This window comes from Musca autumnalis, unplaced genomic scaffold (genome assembly GCF_047663935.1).
Source record: "Musca autumnalis isolate F117 unplaced genomic scaffold, ASM4766393v1 scaffold_4, whole genome shotgun sequence".
Classification (NCBI taxonomy): domain Eukaryota; kingdom Metazoa; phylum Arthropoda; class Insecta; order Diptera; family Muscidae; genus Musca; species Musca autumnalis.
The window spans coordinates 242,516,492-242,540,088 of NW_027411977.1; the positions used below are offsets into that span (position 1 = coordinate 242,516,492).

Sequence of the window (23,597 nt, forward strand, 5' to 3'; positions counted from 1 at the left end):
TACCTCTACTTCATTGTACCATGAGTATACCCAAAGTGACTACATACCTGTGAAAAAGCAAGTGGTGTAATATAGTCATTAATGAGGATTTATTTGACGTATACGCAAAGGAATTGACATTTGAAACCCAGAGGGTCTGTTAAATCCGGTTGTATATAAACGTACTATAAGCACCTTTCAGACGCAACGTGTTACGACTTGGGTATCTGATTTGGGCGAAACTTTACACATAATAGCAACGTACTTCTAGTTCCAAGAAGGTTAAATTGCAGTTTACAAGCTGTTCGAGAAACGTTTTTAACGAAAGTATTCCGTTTGGTCCTGTTTACAGCAGTATAATGTTTCTCGTGGACATGTCATGCTTCGGAGGAAAGAACCCAGGAAGCATTGCTTCCTGACATAACGATCCAAAAGCTCTGAAAAATGATGCGGTCACCATCTAAAATATCCAAATAATTCTTTTATACTTAAATCAAGTTCAAAGACACAGCTGGTGTGATACCACTACCTTGGTCATGGTACGGTTACACTAGAGTCTTTGCCGGGTTAACCCACTTCGAGATGATTTATTTGACGTTTACGCTATGGAATTGACATTTGAAATCCAAACCCACTGGCAATGTAGGCATGTCTCATAATCAGCTCGTTGCTTGCTTTCAAATGTCAAATTATATGGAGGAACGCCGGCTGAATGGCAAAGAGGCTCTGCCATTCCTTTATAATTTGACATTTGGGAAGCAAGCAACAATTGATTCTGTCATTCTGAATTGCACTAGATGAACTAATAAACTAGACTAGTTCCTTGTTGTGCCCACCTTTAAATTGTCAGAAGAATTGTCTAATCTATAGAAACCTACCCCAACAACTCACTCTATAGAAACCTATACGTATGATTGCCTTTATAACTCTGATCATTATTTTTCCGGCATTTCTCGAAAAAAGACGTGTTCTGTCGGTTACAAATCTTTAATTAAAATAACAAAATGAAAATTATGAATTAAGGATTAAATTAGAAGCTACAACAAGTTGTGCCTGTTGCCAAAGAAGGCCCCAACAATACGAACGTGAACATACTAGATTTTGCTTGCACTCCCTTTTCCTGCTCGCTCTTCGTTTCATTACTGTCGCAGTTAATTAAAATAATTGCAATTGAAGGTGGTTGTTGCGCAACTCTCCTCCCCCTTTCGCGCCTGTGAATTAAAAGAATTAATGCTAATATTAGATTTATTATTTTAAACTAAATAGTTGTTGTAATTATCAAAGAAAGTGTTACCGTGAATTGTCATGAAAAAGCGTTCAAGTTCACGTGGTAGTCCGGACACTGCCACCACCAATAATATCACCACCACCGCCAACGAATTCAATAATATGAATCAATCAACCGTAAAATCTGGAGCCTCGAGTGCACCCACAACTCCAACAAAAACACGTGCAACAACAAACAGCAGCAATACCAACACCTCCTCTTTGAAAAATGTAAAACATAGACCAGAAGAAATTGCTGAAACTTTTTTGGTGGTTAATGAAAGACCCGTAGATGATATCTCCTTGGATTTCTTTTATAAGCCACATACCATTACTCTGCTGGCAGTGTCAATTTTGGCTGTTATGTATTTTGCATTTGTCAGGTAAGTCACTTACTTCTTCTATTGGCAACAAGTTTGATTTAATTAAGTACTCTAGGAACACCAACCTAGGCTTTGAAAGGATCCACGGTATTTTGTGACTCATTCCCACTTTTTTTGCAATCTCGTGACTCCGCGTATAAAACTGGGGTTTGGAATTAACGTATCAAAACAAACATGATTGAAACATGATTTTCTGCTGTTTTTATTGTTCCGTTTTAGAACCCTCGTCCACCCCCTGATTGCATGCTCTTTTCCGCTTCGTATAGATGAAATAATTTTGAAACCAATATGAATCAGAACAATGCGCAAATGCTAAAACTGCAAAATATATTTCCTAGACAGGGGCGTAGCTTTTCAAAAATATCTTTAGGGATCAGGATACTGTAGAAAGTCACCACACACTATTATTGGAAAATAGTGAAATTCATCAGCGGCATTGAAATAAGTTCAGTTCAGGAGCGCACCAGCTTAGAATCTTAGGGACAAGTTGGCCGAGTTTATTTTAGTTTCCAACCGGATTCTCATGAAATTCATATTAGAGATTTTCTAAGTGAGATTCTTATCCCAAATAAGCGGCACTCAACTGCAATGTAAAGCTTTCTCCCATGGCCACTGGAAAACTTGGCTAGTTAATCAATTTATTTAAAACCCTTACGAAATTCTTTGAAGCTTGTATCTTGTTAGTATACAATAACTGAATACCTATAACTGGAATACTCAACATAATATGTTAATATATTCCGAAGGATTATAAGACAGTCTTATGATTATGTTTGGGTCCAATATTCAATTTTATGTTTATTTTAAGGACTCCATTCGTAACGTTTTGGTATTCTGACCCTTTCTGAAACAAAGGATGCCTCCAAAGCATTCCTTTCTAAAGGAAAGCCAGCTTCTATAGACTCCTTCTTAAAGAATAGGTGTTTCTAAAGAAAAATTTTGAATGAACGTTTTCTTCTGCTTCTAATGACATTTTTTGAAAAAGGGCTTTTCTGCAAACCCTTTCTGAAAGAAAGGGTGCTTCTATAGACCCATTCCGAAAGATAGGGTGCATCTTAGACGCATTCTGAAAGAAAGGGTGCGGTATTTTGTGACTCATTCCCACTTTTTTGCAATCTCGTGACTCCGCGTATAAAACTGGGGTTTGGAATTAACGTATCAAAACAAACATGATTGAAACATGATTTTCTGCTGTTTTTATTGTTCCGTTTTAGAACCCTCGTCCACCCCCTGATTGCATGCTCTTTTCCGCTTCGTATAGATGAAATAATTTTGAAACCAATATGAATCAGAACAATGCGCAAATGCTAAAACTGCAAAATATATTTCCTAGACAGGGGCGTAGCTTTTCAAAAATATCTTTAGGGATCAGGATAAAAAATCACACACTATTATTGGAAAATAGTGAATTGAAATAAGTTCAGTCCAGCTTAGAATCTTAGGGATAAGTCTAATTGGCTCGAGTTTATTTTAGTTTCCAACCGGATTCTTATGAAATTCATATTAGAGATTTTCTAAGTGAGATTCTTATCCCAAATAAGCGGCTCTCGACTGCGATGTAAAGCTGTCTCCCATGGCCACTGGAAAACTTGGCTGGTTAATCAATTTATTTAAAACCCTTAGGAAATTCTTCGAAGCTTGTATCTCGTGAGTATACAATTTCAGCACTTTAAATTTCAGAACGATACGGTTACAACTGGAATACTCAACATAATATGTTAATATATTCCGAAGGATTTTAAGACATGCTTAGGATTATGTTTGGGGGTCCAATATTCAATATTATGTTTATTTTATGGGCTCCATTCGTAACGCTCTGATATCTGACCCTTTCTGAAACAAAGGATGCATCCAAAGCATGCCTTTCTAAAGGAAAGTCAGCTTCTATAGACTCCTTAAAGAATAGGTGTTTCTAAAGAAAATGTTTGAATACAAGTTTTCTTCTGCTTCTAATGACATTTTTTGAAAAAAGGGATTTTCTGCAAACCCTTTCTGTAGATAATTTCTAAAAGAAAGGGTGCTTCTTTAGAGCCTTTCTAATAGAAATGGTGCTTCTATAGATACTTTCTAAAAGAAAGGGTGCTTCTATAGATCCTTTCTCAAAGAAAGGGTGCTTCTATAGAACCTTTCTCAAAGAAAGGGTGCTTCTATAGAACCTTTTTCAAAGAAAGGGTGCTTCTATAGAATTTTTCTCAAAGAAAGGGTGCTTCTATAGAACCTTTCTCAAAGAAAGGGTGCTTCTATAGAACCTTTCTCAAAGAAAGGGTGCTTCTATAGAACCTTTTTCAAAGAAAGGGTGCTTCTATAGAACCTTTCTCAAAGAAAGGGTGCTTCTATAGAGCCTTTCTCAAAGAAAGGGTGCTTCTATAGAGCCTTTCTCAAAGAAAGGGTGCTTCTATAGAACCTTTCTCAAAGAAAGGTTGCTCCTATAGATCCTTTCTCAAAGAAAGGGTGCTTCTATAGAACCTTTCTCAAAGAAAGGGTGCTTCTATAGAACCTTTTTCAAAGAAAGGGTGCTTCTATAGAATTTTTCTCAAAGAAAGGGTGCTTCTATAGAACCTTTCTCAAAGAAAGGGTGCTTCTATAGAACCTTTCTCAAAGAAAGGGTGCTTCTATAGAACCTTTTTCAAAGAAAGGGTGCTTCTATAGAACCTTTCTCAAAGAAAGGGTGCTTCTATAGAGCCTTTCTCAAAGAAAGGGTGCTTCTATAGAACCTTTCTCAAAGAAAGGGTGCTTCTATAGAACCTTTCTCAAAGAAAGGTTGCTCCTATAGATCCTTTCTCAAAGAAAGGGTGCTCCTATAGTTCCTTTGTCAAAGAAAGGGTGCTCCTATAGATACTTTCTCAAAGAAAGGGTGCTCCTATAGATCCATTATCAAAGAAAGGGTGCTCCTATAGATCCTTTCTCAAAGAAAGTGTGCTCCTATAGATCCTTTCTCAAAGAAAGGGTGCTCTTATAGATCCTTTCTCAAAGAAAGGGTGCTCCTATAGATCCTTTCTCAAAGAAAGGGTGCTCCTATAGATCCTTTCTCAAAGAAAGGGTGCTCCTATAGATCCTTTCTCAAAGAAAGGGTGCTCCTATAGATCCTTTCTCAAAGAAAGGGTGCTCCTATAGATCCTTTCTCAAAGAAAGGGTGCTCCTATAGATCCTTTCTCAAAGAAAGGGTGCTCCTATAGATCCTTTCTCAAAGAAAGGGTGCTCTTATAGATGCTTTCTCAAAGAAAGGGTGCTCCTATAGATCCTTTCTCAAAGAAAGGTTGCTCCTATAGATCCTTTCTCAAAGAAAGGGTGCTCCTATAGATCCTTTCTAAAAGAAAGGGTGCTCCTATAGATCCTTTCTCAAAGAAAGGATCTCCTTTGATCCTATAGATCCTTTCTCAAAGAAAGGGTGCTCCTATAGATCCTTTCTCAAAGAAAGGGTGCTCCTATAGATCCTTTCTCAAAGAAAGGGTGCTTCTATAGAACCTTTCTCAAAGAAAGGGTGCTTGTATAGAACAATTCTCAAAGAAAGGGTGCTTCTATAGAACCTTTCTCAAAGAAATGGTGCTTCTATAGAACCTTCCTCAAAGAAAGGGTGCTTCTATAGAACCTTTCTCAAAGAAAGGGTGCTTCTATAGAACCTTTCTCAAAGAAATGGTGCTTCTATAGAACCTTTCTCAAAGCAAGGGTGCTTCTATAGAACCTTTCTCAAAGAAAGGGTGCTTCTATAGAACCTTTCTCAAAGAAAGGGTGCTTCTATAGAACCTTTCTCAAAGAAAGGGTGCTTCTATAGAACCTTTCTCAAAGAAAGGGTGCTTCTATAGAACCTTTCTCAAAGAAAGGGTGCTTCTATAGAACCTTTCTCAAAGAAAGGGTGCTTCTATAGAACCTTTCTCAAAGAAAGGGTGCTTCTATAGAACCTTTCTCAAAGAAAGGGTGCTTCTATAGAACCTTTCTCAAAGAAAGGGTGCTTCTATAGAACCTTTCTCAAAGAAAGGGTGCTTCTATAGAACCTTTCTCAAAGAAAGGGTGCTTCTATAGAACCTTTCTCAAAGAAAGGGTGCTTCTATAGAACCTTTCTCAAAGAAAGGGTGCTTCTATAGAACCTTTATCAAAGAAAGGGTGCTTCTATAGAACCTTTATCAAAGAAAGGGTGCTTCTATAGAACCTTTATCAAAGAAAGGGTGCTTCTATAGAACCTTTATCAAAGAAAGGGTGCTTCTATAGAACCTTTCTCTAAGAAAGGGTGCTTCTATAGAACCTTTCTCTAAGAAAGGGTGCTTCTATAGAACCTTTCTCTAAGAAAGGGTGCTTCTATAGAACCTTTCTCTAAGAAAGGGTGCTTCTATAGAACCTTTCTCTAAGAAAGGGTGCTTCTATAGAACCTTTCTCTAAGAAAGGGTGCTTCTATAGAACCTTTCTCTAAGAAAGGGTGCTTCTATAGAACCTTTCTCTAAGAAAGGGTGCTTCTATAGAACCTTTCTCAAAGAAAGGGAGCTACTATAGTCCATGTTTGAAAGAAAGGAGCTACTATAGTCCATGTTTGAAAGAAAGGAGCTACTATAATCCATGTTTGAAAGAATAGCAGCTACTATAGACTATGTTTGAAAGAAAGGGAGCTACTGTAGTCCACGTTTGAAATAAAATGGCGCTTCTATAGACTATGTTTGAAAGAATGGGAGCTACTGTAGTCCACGTTTGAAATAAAATGGCGCTTCTATAGACAATGTCTGAAAGAAACAGTCTTTACAAAATCACGTTTTCCAAAAGTTTAAAAATCCACGTTTGTGGCCTTTTGGTTGGCTTCCAAAACTCTTTAAAAAATCCATGTTTTGTGGCCCTTTTGGTGGCTACAAAAATCTTAAAAATCCATGTTTTGTGGCCTATTTGTTGGCTTTCAAAAATCTTTAAAAATCCACGTTTTGTGGCCTCGTTGGTGGCTTTCAAAAATTAAAAAAAAAACACTTTTGTGGCTCCCAAAAATCTACGTTGATTTCAAAATTCTTAAATATCCCTATTTATTTTCGTCTTCGATTCTTCCGAGAATCTTAAAAGATCAAATGTTTAAAAATCGCCTTGTACCCTTCCATTCGTCTCACCCTAACTACGCTTCTATTGTTATCAATGCCAGTTTTTTTTTGTTTTGTACCTACCCCTATTTCTCCTGCTTTTGTTGGTTCTGTGTGTGAGTGTGTGTGTGTTTGCAGTTGCTCCCCATATGAAAAAGGTCGCCAAATGTAGTTTCTTCTTCTTTGGTGTACTTCCTTTCTTCTTGTTGGCAGAATTTGACAAAAATTGTGTCATTTCTTTTTAGTTAACTGTTCAACGCGTGTAAAACAACAATCGTACAATTCCAAAATACTTCCTATTATCGAAAGACTAAACCCCAGACACACAAAACAGAAATTGTACAAAAGAATAGTCCTCGTCTACCATTATTTTGCCTATAACTTAGTTAGAGAATTTAAACAAATAATGTTACTAAATATAATACTATGGTTACTATTTATAACAATAGAAATTATCAACAATAGTTAAACAACAAACCAAACACACAAATAAAAAAATCTAACAAAAAAGATAAAAACAAGTTGCATTTAATAGTTTTGGCCAATGCTTTTGCATACATTCCTGGAATATCTAAAATGGATGCGTAAGTTTGTATATTTTTTCAACATTTTACGAAAATTTCAAATTCTTTTATATAATATTCTCTCGCCCAGCAACAAAAAAAAAAAATGTAATTAATTTACACTCATTGCTTGGTGCGTTAATTGTTGTTGTTTTTTTTGCATTTACCCCAAAACCGATTCAACCTTCATCCACATCACGTTACGTATTGATTATCATCCGTTTTAGTCGACCAACCAACCAGCAAACAACAAAAGCAATTGGAAGAAATGGAAGGCAGGAAGGAGGAGGGTATACAGTACGAATGTCAATCTGTGTGCGGAGGGGGAAGGAGCAAAGAAGATTTGACATTTCTCATTAGTCTAGCCGTCGTTTGTTGTGTTTATTTCTAGGTGTTATTTTCTCTGTTATGGAATTGAAAATCTTTCTAATTTTTTTTCTACACACCATGTGGAACTGATGGTGGTGGTGGCTATTGACAGATACGACGTTGTTGTATGAACACATCATGACAAAAAACATACATTTGTAAAGTGTGTTCCACTGGACCATACGCAATCCGCACAAATTTTTAATATCAAGAGTGATATGAAAATTTCGAATTGAAATTTTCAAAACATTTGCCCAACTCTTCGATTTGGTGCTTTTAAAAATCTTGAAAAATGTTAATGTCTCCCAAACGTACATCAATTTCCAAGATCCGATAACTTCTCCTTTAGAAATCTTCAAAGGGCACAAAACGCGGATTTTTAAAAAATTTTTGTAAACCAACAAAAAGGTTACAAAACGTGGATTTTTTTTAAGATTTTTGGAAACCAACAAAAAGGTCACAAAACGTGGATTTTTTTAAGATTTTTGGAGGCCAACAGATATGCCATAAAACATGGATTTTTTTTAAAGGTTTTTGGAAGCCAACAAATAGGCCATAAAACCTGGATTTTTTTAAAGATTTTTGGAAGCCAACAAAGGCCACAAATCATGGATTTTTTAAAGATTGTTGGAGGCCAACAAATATGCCACCAAACCTGGATTTTTTAAAGATTTTTGGAAGCCGACAAATGAGCCACATAACGTGGATTTTTTTTTAAAGATTTTTGGAAGCAAACAAATAGTCTACAAAACGTGAATTTTTTAAAGATTTGGAAGCCAACAAATAGGCCACAAAACGTGGATTTTTAAAAACTTTTGGACGCCAACAAATTGGCCACAAAACGTGGATATTTGGAAGCCAACAAATAGGCCTCAAAACGTGGATTTTTGCAAGCCAACAAATAGGCCACAAAAGTGGATTTTTTAAAGTTTTTTGGAAGCCTAAAAAAGTCCACAATACCTGAATTTTGGAAGCCAAATAATACGCTGCAAGACGTGGATTTTTTTAAGACTTTTAGAAGCCAAATAATAGGCCACAAAAAGCGTTTTTTTAAGATTTTAGGAAGACAAATAATAGGCCACGAGAACTTAATTTTTTTAAGATTTTTGGAAGCCAACAAAAAGGCCACAAATCATGGATTTTATAAAGAGAAAGGGTCTGTAGAAGCACACTTTCTTTCAGAAAGAATCCATGTAAGTAACCTTTCATTCAGAAAGCGTCCATGGAAGCACCCTTTCCGTAAGGATCCATGCAAGCGCACTTTTTTTCCGAAAGGTTATATGGAGAATTCTTTGAGAATGGGTCTTTTGAAGTACCCTTTCTTTGAGAATGGGTCTTTTGAAGTACCCTTTCTTTGAGAATGGGTCTTTTGAAGTACCCTTTCTTTGAGAATGGGTCTTTTGAAGTACCCTTTCTTTGAGAAAGTGTCTATAGAAGCACCCATTATTTCAGAAAAGGTCTATAGAAGCACCCTTTCTTTGAGGATGGATCTTTAGAAGCATCCTTTCGTTCAGAATGGTTCGATAAAAGAACCCTTTCTTTCAGAATGGATCTTTAGGAGCACTCTTTCTTTCAGAAAGAGTCTATAGAAGCACCCTTTCTTTTAGAAATGGTTCATGGAAGCACATTTTCCATACGAAAGGATCCATGGAAGCAACCTTTCTTTCCGAATGGGTCCATGGAAGCACGCTTTATTTCAGAAAGTTTCTATAGAAGCATCATTTATTTCAAAAAGGGTCTGCAGCAGCACCCATTCATTCAGAAATGGACTACATACATAAGCACACTTTCTTTCAGAAAGGGTCTACATAAGCACCCTTTCTTTTAGAACGGTTCTATAAAAGCACCCTTCCTCTCAGAAAGGTTCTATAAAAGCACCCTTCCTCTCAGCAAGGTTTTATAAAAGCACGATTTATTTCAGAAAGTGTCTATAGAAGAACCATTTATGTCAAAAAGGGTCTACAGCAGCACCCATTCTTTTAGAAAGCGTCTATAGAACCACCCATTCTTTTAGAAAGCGCCTATAGAAGCACCCATTCTTTTAGAAAGCGTCTATAGAATCACCATTTATTTCAAAAAGGGTCTGCAGCAGCACCCATTCATTCAGAAAGGGTCTACATAAGCACACTTTCTCTCAGAAAGGGTATACATAAGCACTCTTTCTTTCAGAAAGTTTCTATAAAAGCACCCTTTCTCTCAGAAAGATTCTATAAAAGCACCCTTTCTCTCAGAAAGATTCTATAAAAGCACCCTTTCTCTCAGAAAGATTCTATAAAAGCACCCTTTCTCTCAGAAAGATTCTATAAAAGCACCCTTTCTCTCAGAAAGATTCCATAAAAGCAACCTTTCTCTCGGAAAGGTTCTATAAAAGCACCCGTTCTCTCAGAAAGATTCTATAAAAGCGCCATTTCTCTCAGAAAGATTCTATAAAAGCACCCTTTCTCTCAGAAAGATTCCATAAAAGCAACCTTTCTCTCAGAAAGATTCTATAAAAGCACCCTTTCTCTCAGAAAGATTCTATAACCCCTTTCTCTCAGAAAGATTCTATAAAATCACCCTTTCTCTCAGAAAGGTTCTATAAAAGCACCCTTTCTCTCGGAAAGGTTCTATAAAAGCACCCGTTCTCTCAGAAAGATTCTATAAAAGCGCCATTTCTCTCAGAAAGGTTCTATAAAAGCACCCTTTCTCTCAGAAAGGTTCTATAAAAGCACCCGTTCTCTCAGAAAGATTCTATAAAAGCGCCATTTCTCTCAGAAAGATTCTATAAAAGGACCCTAACTCTCAGAAAGATTCTATAAAAGCACCCTTTCTCTCAGAAAGGTTCTATAAAAGCAGCCTTTCTCTCAGAAAGATTCTATAAAAGCACCCTTTCTCTCAGAAAGATTCTATAAAAGCACCCTTTCTCTCAGAAAGATTCTATAAAAGCACCCTTTCTCTCAGAAAGATTCTATAAAAGCACCCTTTCTCTCAGAAAGATTCTATAAAAGCACCCTTTCTCTCAGAAAGATTCTATAAAAGCATCCTTTCTCTCAGAAAGATTCTATAAAAGCACCCTTTCTCTCAATAAGGTTTTATAAAATCACCCTTTCGCTCAGAAAGGTTCTATAAAAGCACCCTTTCCTTCTGAAAGATTCTGTAAAAGCACCCCTTCTCTCAGAAAGATTCTATAAAAGCACCCTTTCTCTCAGAAAGATTCTATAAAAGCACCCTTTCTCTCAGAAAGATTCTATAAAAGCACCCTTTCTCTCAGAAAGATTCTATAAAAGCACCCTTTCTCTCAGAAAGATTCTATAAAAGCACCCTTTCTCTCAGAAAGATTCTATAAAAGCACCCTTTCTCTCAGAAAGATTCTATAAAAGCACCCTCTCTCTCAGAAAGAATCTATAAAAGCACCCTTTCTCTCAGAAAGATTCTATAAAAGCACCCTTTCTCTCAGAAATATTCTACAAAAGCACCCTTTCCTTCTGAACGGTTCTATAGAAAACCTTTCATTCAGAAAGGATCTGTAGAATCTCAGAAAGGGTCTCTAAAAGCATCCCTTATTTCAGAAAAGATCTAAGAGGTCTATAGAAGATCCCCTTCTTTCAGAAAGGGTCTTTAGAAGCACACTTTCTTTCAGTAAGGGTCTATAGAAGTATCCTTTCGTTTAGAAGCAACAGTTCCACTTTTATTGCCCTTAGGTTTGAGAAATGCGCAGCCCTTCATTCATTATTTCTCATATGTTGAGCCCTTCAAAAATCTTAAAAAGGTGCACGTTGTTTTTGCCGCTTATATCACCCCATCTGGCCTTGAAGAAAAACCCAAAAAAATTTATTTCACAACTGTAATTCTATAGCCGGAATTATTTTTTTATGTGATAACCTTATAATTGTCTTTTTTTGGAACGTTCACTTTCGTTTTCATTTCTTTCTTCCTTCCCTCTTCTCCCTAAGTAAATAGTTCCGTTTTCTATTTTCATCACAACAGAATTAAGGTTATTAACCCCACTTGAAATACTATTTGTGCAGATGCGGGTATTTTCGGAAGCAAGTTGTCATTCATAAAACAATAACAATTATTATTGTTATATTATTACTTAATATTTATATTGCATGAATAAGCACAGACGATAGAGAAGATACTAATCATTATGGTGGTATGAAATATAGGGGTTTATGTAGTGTGGCTTGCTAATTATGGTCAAATGAAATCAATAATTTTTTATTGGATCTTTAGACATACTCTCTTGGAAATTTGTATCCCTCATATTGGGCAATCAAGATTTCCATTACATGATTACTTTACAATGAAGTAAATCTGAACTTTTTGTTCAAGGGCGATTACATTTCAATTTAGGAAATTTGGGCACTTTATTTTAGCTCTCAACAATGAATATTTTAATTTTCAATTGATTACTAATTTATTTCAGCAATGCATAGAAATTTCTATAAAAATTCATATACAATTTTCTTCATCATACACAATCTTATCAGCAGTTGTCATTGTTTTTTATTTTATTATATACAAAACGAAACATGTGCCTAAACCCCTTTTATACATTTTTGACAAAAGATCCGCCATTAATGAAATTACTGTTGTATAGACTTTGGTGGTGAGTGGTCAAATGTCAACGAAACCTTATCTTAATTTATTTTTGAGAATTTGTATTAGACTCAACTGATAACACTTTTTAGACAACAATTGTTGTTTAGAACGGATCCCCACACACAGAGAGTTATCTTCATCGTAATCCATTAGAGATGTATGGTTACTATGTACAACTATATGCATAGTAAGCACTCACTCATTTCAGACTTTGGAATCTCATATTTCATTTTCAAATCACGCGATATTGTTGTGTGACGTATTGATTTTGGTTTTTTTATTTTTTTTTTTTTCTTCTTTCACAAGCATTTTTTCCTTGGTTCTTTTTTTAGTATTTTGTTTTTTTTCTCTTATTTCCTATTAAAAGATTTCAACGACTAAGATTTTACTTGCGAATTGCAATTCTGTTTTGTTGTTGATATTGGGTTTTTTGTTTTGAATTTTAAACAAAGAACAAACCGGCCACCTTTTGGCGTAATTGTTACATTTTAGAACTTATTAGAAAATTGATATGATTTTGTGGGTTAGCATTGGACGCGATGCTTCTAGGGTCACTTTCTAAGGAAAGGGTACTTCTATAGATGCCAGAAGCACTGTTTCTTTCAGAAAGGGTACTTCTATAGATGCCAGAAGCACCGTTTCATTCAGAAAGGGTCTACGGAAGCACCTTTTCCTTTAGAAAGGGTCTATAGAAGCACCTTTTCCTTTAGAAAGGGTCTATAGAAGCACCTTTTCCTTTAGAAAGGGTCTATAGAAGCACCTTTTCCTTTAGAAAGGGTCTATAGAAGCACCTTTTCCTTTAGAAAGGGTCTATAGAAGCACCTTTTCCTTTAGAAAGGGTCTATAGAAGCACCTTTTCCTTTAGAAAGGGTCTATAGAAGCACCTTTTCCTTTAGAAAGGGTCTATAGAAGCACCTTTTCCTTTAGAAAGGGTCTATAGAAGCACCTTTTCCTTTAGAAAGGGTCTATAGAAGCACCTTTTCCTTTAGAAAGGGTCTATAGAAGCACCTTTTCCTTTAGAAAGGGTCTATAGAAGCACCTTTTCCTTTAGAAAGGGTCTATAGAAGCACCTTTTCCTTTAGAAAGGGTCTATAGAAGCACCTTTTCCTTTAGAAAGGGTCTATAGAAGCACCTTTTCCTTTAGAAAGGGTCTATAGAAGCACCTTTTCCTTTAGAAAGGGTCTATAGAAGCACCTTTTCCTTTAGAATGGGTCTATAGAAGCACCTTTTCCTTTAGAAAGGGTCTATAGAAGCACCTTTTCCTTTAGAAAGGGTCTATAGAAGCACCTTTTCCTTTAGAAAGGGTCTATAGAAGCACCTTTTCCTTTAGAAAGGGTCTATAGAAGCACCTTTTCCTTTAGAAAGGGTCTATAGAAGCACCTTTTCCTTTAGAAAGGGTCTATAGAAGCACCTTTTCCTTTAGAAAGGGTCTATAGAAGCACCTTTTCCTTTAGAAAGGGTCTATAGAAGCACCTTTTCCTTTAGAAAGGGTCTATAGAAGCACCTTTTCCTTTAGAAAGGGTCTATAGAAGCACCTTTTCCTTTAGAAAGGGTCTATAGAAGCACCTTTTCCTTTAGAAAGGGTCTATAGAAGCACCTTTTCCTTTAGAAAGGGTCTATAGAAGCACCTTTTCCTTTAGAAAGGGTCTATAGAAGCACCTTTTCCTTTAGAAAGGGTCTATAGAAGCACCCTATCCTTTAGAAAGGATCTATAGAAGCACCCTATCCTTTAGAAAGGGTCTATAGAAGCACCCTTTCCTTTAGAAAGGGTCTATAGAAGCACCCTTTCCTATAGAAAGGGTCTATAGAGGCACCCTTTCCTTTAGAAAGGGTCTATAGAGGCACCCTTTCCTTTAGAAAGGGTCTATAGAAGCACCCTTTCCTTTAGAAAGGGTCTATAGAAGCACCCTTTCCTTTAGAAAGGGTCTATAGAAGCAACCTTTCCTTTAGAAAGGGTCTATAGAAGCAACCTTTCCTTTAGAAAGGGTCTATAGAAGCAACCTTTCCTTTAGAAAGCGTCTATAGAAGCAACCTTTCCTTTAGAAAGGGTCTGTAGAAGCACCCTTTCTTTTAGAAAGGATCCATAGAAGCACCCTTTCTTTTAGAAGGGGTCTATAGAAGCACCCTTTCTTTTAGAAGGGGTCTATAGAAGCACCCTTTCTTTTAGAAAGGGTCTATAGAAGCACCCTTTCTTTTAGAAAGGGTCTATAGAAGCACCCTTTCTTTTAGAAAGGGTCTATAGAACCACACTTTCTTTTAGAAAGTGTCAATAGAAGCACCCTTTCTTTTAGAAAGGGTCTATAGAAGCACCCTTTCTTTTAGAAAGGGTCTATAGAAGCACCCTTTCTTTTAGAAAGGGTGTATAGAAGCACCCTTTCTTTTAGAAAGGGTCTATAGAAGCACCCTTTCTTTTAGAAAGGGTCTATAGAAGCACCCTTTCTTTTAGAAAGGGTCTATAGAACCACACTTTCTTTTAGAAAGTGTCAATAGAAGCACCCTTTCTTTTAGAAAGGGTCTGTAGAAGCACCCCTTTCTTTTAGAAGGAGCCTGTAGAAGCATCCTTTATTCCAGAAAGGGTCTATAGAAGCACCCTTTCCTTAAGAAGGGGTCTATAGAAGCACCCTTTCCTTAAGAAGGGGTCTATAGAAGCACCCTTTCCTTAAGAAGAGGTCTATAGAAGCACCCTTTCTTTTAGAAAGGGTCTAAAGAAGCACCCTTTCTTTAAGAAACGGTCTAAAGAAGCACCCTTAAAGAAAGGGTCTATAGAAGCACCCTTTCTTTAAGAAAGGGTCTATAGAAGCACCCTTTCTTTAAGAAAGGGTCTATAGAAGCACCCTTTCTTTAAGAAAGGGTCTATAGAAGCACCCTTTCTTTAAGAAAGGGTCTATAGAAGCACCCTTTCTTTAAGAAAGGGTCTATAGAAGCACCCTTTCTTTAAGAAAGGGTTTATAGAAGCACCCTTTCTTTAAGAAAGGGTCTATAGAAGCACCCTTTCTTTCAGAAAGGATCTATAGAAGCATCCTTTCTCATCCGTTTCTTTCAGAAAGGGTCCATAGAAGCACCTTTTCCTTTAGAAAGAGTTCAAAGAAGCACCCTTTCCTTTAGAGAGGGTCCAAAGAAGCACCCTTTCCTTCAGAAAGGTTCCAAAGATGCACCCTTTCCTTTAGAAAGGGTCCAAAGATGCACCCTTTCTTTTAGAAAGGGTCCAAAGATGCACCCTTTCCTTTAGAAAGGGTCCAAAGATGCACCCTTTCCTTTAGAAAGGGTCCAAAGATGCACCCTTTCCTTTAGAAAGGGTCCAAAGATGCACCTTTTCCTTTATAAAGGGTTCAAAGATGCACCCTTTCCTTTAGAAAGGGTCCAAAGATGCACCCTTTCCTTTAGAAAGGGTCCAAAGATGCACCCTTTCCTTTAGAAAGGGTCCAAAAATGCACCCTTTCCTTTAGAAAGGGTCCAAAGATGCACCCTTTCCTTTAGAGAGGGTCTATGGAAGCACCCTTTCCTTTAGAAAGGGTCCAAAGATGCACCCTTTCCTTTTGAAAGGGTCCAAAGATGCACCCTTTCCTTTAGAAAGGGTCCAAAGATGCACACTTTCCTTTAGAAAGGGTCCAAAGATGCACACTTTCCATTAGAAAGGGTCCAAAGATGCACCCTTTTCTTTAGAAAGGGTCTATAGAAGCATCCTTTCTTTTAGAATGGGTCCTTAGAAGCGCCCTTTCTTTTAGAAACGGTCTATAGAAGCACCATTTCTTTTAGAAAGGGTCTAGAGAAGGACCCTTTATTTAAAAAGGGTAATTTTCTTCAGAAAGGATCTATAGAAGCACCATTTCTTTCAGAAAGGGTCTATAGAAACACCATTTCTTCCAGAAAGGCTCTCTAGCCTGGCTGAATCTACAATTCAGCCTGGCTGAATTATGATTTCCATAGGAAATCTACAATTCAGCCTGGCTGAATTATGATTTCCATAGGAAATCTACAATTCAGCCTGGCTGAATTATGATTTCCATAGGAAATCTACAATTCAGCCTGGCTGAATTATGATTTCCATAGGAAATCTACAATTCAGCCTGGCTGAATTATGATTTCCATAGGAAATCTACAATTCAGCCTGGCTGAATTATGATTTCCATAGGAAATCTACAATTCAGCCTGGCTGAATTATGATTTCCATAGGAAATCTACAATTCAGCCTGGCTGAATTATGATTTCCATAGGAAATCTACAATTCAACCTGGCTGAATTATGATTTCCATAGGATATTATGATTTCCATAGGAAATCTTCAATTCAGCCTGGCTGAATTATGATTTCCATAGGAAATTATGATTTCCATAGGAAATCTTCAATTCCGCCTGGCTGAATTATGATTTCCATAGGAAATCTTCAATTCAGCCTGGCTGAATTATGATTTCCATAGGAAATCTTCAATTCAGCCTGGCTGAATTATGATTTCCATAGGAAATCTTCAATTCAGCCTTGCTGAATTATGATTTCCATAGGAAATCTTCAATTCAGCCTTGCTGAATTATGATTTCCATAGGAAATCTTCAATTCAGCCTTGCTGAATTATGATTTCAATAGGAAATCTTCAATTCAGCCTTGCTGAATTATGATTTCCATAGTAAATCTTCAATTCAGCCTTGCTGAATTATGATTTCCATAGGAAATCGTCAATTCGGCTATAAATGAAGACCTCCCTGAAGGTCTTCCGAATAGACGAAGGATCTCTCTGGAGGTCTTTTATATAAAACTCTTCCTGAAAGTTTTTGATATTGATGAAAACTTCCCTGGAATTCTTTTATACAGATAATATGGATGATGACTTCCTTGGGAGTCTTCCATATAGGTGACGACCTCCCTGGTGGATTCTATATAGATGAAGCTCTCCATATTGTTTGGTCGGGGAAAAATCGAAGGACTCTGGCTACCTGTTTTCGCCAGGAGTGCGAAACTTTAACCCCCTAAAATAACCACTTTACTCTGATCAAAGGCTAGATGAAAACCCCAATGTAGTTTCTATACAGTTGACGATTCCGCTTGAGGTCTTCTGTGTAGATGAATATCTAGATGTTTATGTTTAAATAAAGACCTTTTTGACTTTCCATATGAATAAACAACTTTCAAAAGGTCTATTTTATATAGGTATGAATAATTCTCTAGAGAACGGCTTTATGGATTAATCCCTCTCAGTCTTATTATATGAAAAAAAATACCTATGAAGGCTTCCTTTGGCAGCTCCTTTTTTATCACTTATTATCTTTTATCCTTTCAGGGACGAAGGCAATTTTGAAGAAAACATTTGGGCTGGCATATTGTGCGTGGTATTCTTTTTCCTAATTATTTCGGTATTGGCATTTCCCAATGGTCCATTTACACGGCCACATCCGGCAGTATGGCGTATACTCTTTGGTTGTTCAGTGCTTTATTTAATGGCCTTGCAGTTTTTAATGTTCCAAAATCACAAGACTATTATGAATATATTCTATTGGCTGGATCCCAAACTTAAAGATTTTCATATTAATATGGATAAGGTAAGTCGATAACAACAGCAAACATGATCAATCATTGATACCTTAATATTAAATATAAAACATTTTATTTTTACAGGAATATGGTGTCAATTGTTCCGATGTCTCCTTTGAACGTGTTAAAGGTCATTTGGATGTTTTTGCTTGGGGTCATTTCTTGGGCTGGGCCTTCAAAGCCGTACTTATACGTCACATGGGTATTCTATGGGCCATATCTATAATGTGGGAAATTACCGAAATTACTTTTGCCCATTTGTTGCCCAATTTTGTGGAATGTTGGTGGGATGCCTTAATATTGGATGTTTTGATATGTAATGGTTTGGGTATATGGGTGGGTTTGAAATTCTGTAAAATGTTGGAAATGCGTGAATACAAATGGGCCAGTATTAAGGATATTTCATCGACAAGTGGTAAAATTAAACGTGCCGTATTACAATTTACACCAGAAAGTTGGACAGCCATTAGATGGTTGGATCCTAAATCGACTGCTATGCGTTTTGCAGCTGTTATTCAGTTGGTGATATTTTGGCAGGTGGGTAAATGAGAAATCCTATATGTGATGTATGTTTTGTAATGCTGTTTGTTCTTTTTTAGGTAACTGAACTGAACACATTCTTCCTAAAGCACATATTTGAAATGCCACCAGATCATTATATTGTGATTGGCCGTTTGGTATTTGTGGGTCTGTTTGTGGCGCCATCTGTTAGGTAAGTTCGGTGTCATAAAGTCAATTAAACATGTAAGGACATTTCCCTTTCTCTTCCAGACAATATTATACCTATGTAACGGATACACGCTGCAAACGTGTTGGCACCCAATGTTGGGTCTATGGTGCCATTATGGTATCCGAAGCAATTTTATGCATTAAAAATGGCAAAGAACTGTTTGAACGCACGCAAGCCATAAACATTGTTATTTGGCTAACGGTACAAGTTTTAATATCGGTGGCATTTGTATATGGATGTATATTGTGGCAGGTATGTTGTGTCCTAGTTTGTGTAATTAATGCAAATGTTTTATTCACGTTTTCTAAATCCTCTCCCTTTTACAGCGCATGATGGACAAACGTAAAACCAGCAAAAATCAACAATCTCCTGTTAAAAAATTAAAATCCCAAGATAGCAAAGAATCAAAAGGTAAGTTGTACGCCCCTTTCCTTTGCAAAACATAAATGGTGCCATTCTTTGTGTTCTAAAATAACTGAAATTAAATTAAAAAATATGTATTTTTTCTTTTGTGTTTCGTTTTAAAGTTTTCTTTAAAATCTTTACTTTTAATTTGGATTTCACATCAAATTGGTAATAATTTCATTTCTACTCAATTTATTTAAAACCAACCCGAAATTACCTTTCTTTTTTAAAAAATCCACTATTTAAAACAGCACTTGTAACTATTAAATTAATATGCAGCAAATTTCAAAACTTCATTATGATGTGTGATGTGTCTATTTGTTTCTATTTTCTTTCTTTCTGTGTGTTTCGTCTGTGTACTTTCATGCTATCCTTACCATTTCTGTAAAAATAATAATAAAAAAAAAAACTCCACCACCACAACCACCAACCAGGTCCCATTTATATGATACATCCTAGAATCATAGAACATGCACGAGGAAAGTTAAATAAAACCATTAGCAAACATGTTGATATTGAAAGCACACCTTATGACATAAAAATAAAAATTGTCTAGTTTAGTACTTTTTAAGCTTAAAACGATATGCTTATGTTTGTTTTAGATCCCAACGCCACCACATGGTTTATTGTGTCTTGTTTTTTTCTTTTTTTTTTTTTTGTTCCTAAACAACAAAGGCATTACCTCTCAAGGGAGTCCTTTTTCAATCCAAAACAATAAAAAATTGGTGCTGTTTTAAATTCTATTCTCTAGAGTTACAGATGTTTATGGAGTGGATGACTAGTAGTAGATTAGTCTTTTTGTTGTAGGATATGCAACATCGAATATTAAATATTTTAAAAATATTTTTTCAAGATTCGAGAATTTTTTTTAAATATTTTTTCAAGGGTCGTGGATTTTTTAAATATTTTGTCAACGGTCGGGGATTTTATAACTATTTCTCAAGGGTCACGTATTTTCTAAAAATTTTTTCAAGTGAAATGAATTTTTAAATATTTTTTCGAGGGTCATGGATAATTTTAAATATTTTTTAAGGGTCATGGATAATTTTATATATTTTTTCATGGGTCATAGTTTATTTTAAATATTTTTTCAAGGGTCATAGGCAATTTTAAATAATTTTTCAAGGATCGTGGATATTTTTATATATTTTTTCAAGGATAGTGGAGTTTTTAAAATATTTTTTCCAGAGTCGTGTGAATTTTTTAAATATTTGTTTAAGGGTCGTGGATATTTTTATGTATTTTTTCAAGGACAATGGATATATAATTTTTTTTCATGTGTAACGGATATTTTTAAAATGTTTTTAAAGGGACGTGCATAGTTTTAAAATGTTCTAAAGGGTCGTGAATAGTTTTAAATATTTTTTTCAAGGGTCGTGGATAATTTTCAATACATCTAAAAGGTTGTGGATTTTTTTAAATAAGTTTCCAAGGGCCTTGATGTTTTAAAATATTTTTTAATGGTCGTGGATATTTTAAATATTTTTTTTTTCAAGGATCGCGGATTTTTAAAACTTTTTTTAAGAGTCGTGGATATTTTAAAATATTTTTTCAAAGAGCGTGAATATTTTAAAATATTTTTTAAGGGTCGTGGATATTTTTTCATGGGTGGTGGTTATTTTTAAACATTTTTTAGGGGTCCCGGATCTTTTTTTTTAAATATTTGTCAAGGGTCGTGGATATTTAAAATATTTTTTCAAGGGTCGTTGAGGTGTTCGTAATTTTTTCCAGGGTCGTGTTTATTTTTGAATAATTTTTTAGGCTCGTGGATATTTTTAAATATTTTTCAAGGGTCATGGATTTTGCAAATATTTTTTTCAATGAATTTTTCAAAGACTGAGGATTTTTTAAATATATATATTTTTTAAAGAATATTTTTTCAAGGGTCAATGGGTCATGGATTTTTACAGAGAATATTTTTTAAAGGGTCAACAGGACGTGGATTTTGAAAGAATATTTTTTTTCAAAAGTCAACAGAACGTGTTTTTTTTAAAGAATATTTTTTCCAAAGGTCAGCAGGACGTGGATTTTGAAAGAATATTTTTTTCCAAAGGTCAGCAGGACGTGGATTTTGAAAGAATATTTTTTTCCAAAGGTCAGCAGGACGTGGATTTTTTAAAGAATATTTTTTTCCAAAGGTCAGCAGGACGTGGATTTTGAAAGAATATTTTTTTCCAAAGGTCAGCAGGACGTGGATTTTTTAAAGAATATTTTTTTTCCAAAGTTCAGCAGGACGTGGATTTTTTAAAGAATATTTTTTTCCAAAGGTCAGCAGGACGTGGATTTTTTAAAGAATATTTTTTTCCAAAGGTCAGCAGGACGTGGATTTTTTAAAGAATATTTTTTTCCAAAGATCAGCAGAACGTGGATTTTTTAAAGAATATTTGTTTCCAAAGGTCAGCAGGACGTGGATTTTGTAAAGAATATTTTTTTTTTTCCAAAGGTCAGCAGGACGTAGATTTTTTAAAGAATATTTTTTTTCCAAAGGTCAGCAGGACGTGGATTTTTTAAAGAATATTTTTTTTTCCAAACGTCAGCAGGACGTGGATTTTTTAAAGAATATTTTTTTCCAAAGGTCAACAGGACGTGGATTTTTTAAAGAATATTTTTTTCCAAAAGTCAGCAGGACGTGGATTTTTTAAAGAATATTTTTTTCCAAAGGTCAACAGGACGTGGATTTTTTAAAGAATATTTTTTTCCAAACGTCAGCAGGACGTGGATTTTTTAAAGAATATTTTCTCAAGGCCTTTGATAGTCTATTGTTTTTTTAGTCTCTTCTACATATTCACATAGCCTGCAGGGCCTGCAAGATTAACTTTGATACCTTGCATCCAAATCCGTTCTGCTAGATATTTACTGTTTTCTCTAAGTAGAACTTGTTGAATTTGTCGAGAAAGAAGTTAAGGTACATGAGCTGCCTCGTCTGCTTTCCTTGCTTGTTTCTGATAAAAGAATAAAAAAGGAAAGGGCATCTTACAGGCATGTCACAGAAACGAATTCCGATCGAAAGTGGAATTGATTGAGCTTCTTCAGAAAACGAAAAACGAAGAATTTTTCGGAATGAAACCACTTTTGATTTTGCAAACGGAATTGTATTTTTATTTTGTTTAAATCTGCCACTTTAAAACACTCTAAAAACACTTAGAAATAATTAAAATATTGTTTTGTTAACAAATTTACATTTAATTTCGCATTTAAAATAAAGAATTAAGTTTTTTGACTTCACAAAATCGATCGGAATCTAAAGAAGCTAAGACAAAAACGATCGAAATGAAATTTCGGAATTGCAACCATTCCGATCGCAATCTGTGACATGCCTGTTAGTTCAAAATTTGCTTAGCCTTCTTTATTCTTCTATTTTTGTTATGTCCTAAATGAAGCAGGAAAGCAAGGCAACCAGGCGAGGCAGCTTATGTACCCAGGCCTTAAAGCGTTGGACTGACATGGTCTTCTACCTAAAGGTCAGGGGCTGGGAACCTCGTCTTTCTAGTTTATCAACTGTCTCAATTCCCGAGTTTCACATTAATGAATACGCTTTCCATTAATTCCAACAAATGTTTCGTAAAAAAAAAACAATTAATAAGTTTCTAAGAGATCTACAGATATTACATTAAATGACCACATTTTGTAGCCATATCTTTTGTGTCTAGAAATAGATTTATAACAGCACCACACTAATAATAACATAAACCCGTATGACTATATATGTAATAATAAACAAGCACTCCATATTAGTTGTTAATATTTGGAAAACAGTTTTTATTTATATATTGTAATAATATTTAAAAAAATTATAATTTTTTTTACATTATTTTTTTCTGTATTTTTGTTCTTTTTTATTTCTAGGCAAAGTATCGCCCAAAAAATCCCAAAAACGCAACGACAAGAAGATTGAATAAATGATTAGCAATCATCATCCAACCTACCACACCAAACAAATTCAAATTTAAACAGACTTTATTTTGAAAACAAAACAAAAAAACCTCTCCCCTCCAAAAAGTAAAACCAACAAAAACAAACAACAAATTCTCCTTAACAAGCAATTTCGTTTATGTTTTAGTTACAAGTTATTCAATAAGTTTAACTTATTCGTTACAAAAACCAATCTATTATATACATACAAATAAATGTATGTACATACACATACGTCGTATATTTTTAAGCCATAATTTGTACTGATTAACTTAAAACAACAAAAGCAAAACATAGAAGCGTTAACATTTAATACTTAAGACCAATCAATCACGCATTGTAAACCAAAAACAGCTAAACTACAAAATAATTCATATATACATACATATAAACGTAAAGAACAACCACCAAACATATTTATATATACAAAAAAAAAAAAAAAAAACAAATTACAAATTACAAATTCATACAAGTTAAACCTCGTTTCGAATCCAATAACCAAACGCAAATTTGTTAAACTGCATAATAACTATGGAATTCTTTTTAAATTTAAGCCTAAGTTTTTTCTCCTGCCTGTCTCAAACATCCTTGAGACTCTTTCAAATCGTTACTTCATTGTCCTTTTTTAATGCTTAGATAATATAAATACGTCCTTCTTTTCTTCTTACGTTTTGTTTTTGTTCATTATAATATTAAGTAAACATTTTGCTGCGCCACAGGCAGATGATGGCCTATTACATCAAATGTTTTCATATATTATGAAACCTTTAAAAGGCCTATCTCTATAGAAAAGCAAAGAAAAAAGCTCTATAAACAAATTAAAAAATATATAAATA

General features: G+C 35.1%; 1 protein-coding gene across 1 annotated transcript; it reads left to right on the forward strand.

The window, feature by feature from the left end:
• Positions 1-1,284: 1,284 nt before the first annotated feature.
• Positions 1,285-23,112, forward strand: LOC141401217 (phosphatidylserine synthase-like). Its single transcript, XM_073981228.1, has 7 exons — positions 1,285-1,628; positions 17,464-17,722; positions 17,799-18,251; positions 18,314-18,426; positions 18,486-18,696; positions 18,771-18,855; positions 22,696-23,112. The coding sequence occupies exons 1-7, from the start codon at positions 1,285-1,287 to the stop codon at positions 22,746-22,748; spliced, it is 1,518 nt and encodes a 505-aa protein (XP_073837329.1). The 3' UTR covers positions 22,749-23,112.
• The last annotated feature ends 485 nt before the right edge of the window (positions 23,113-23,597 follow it).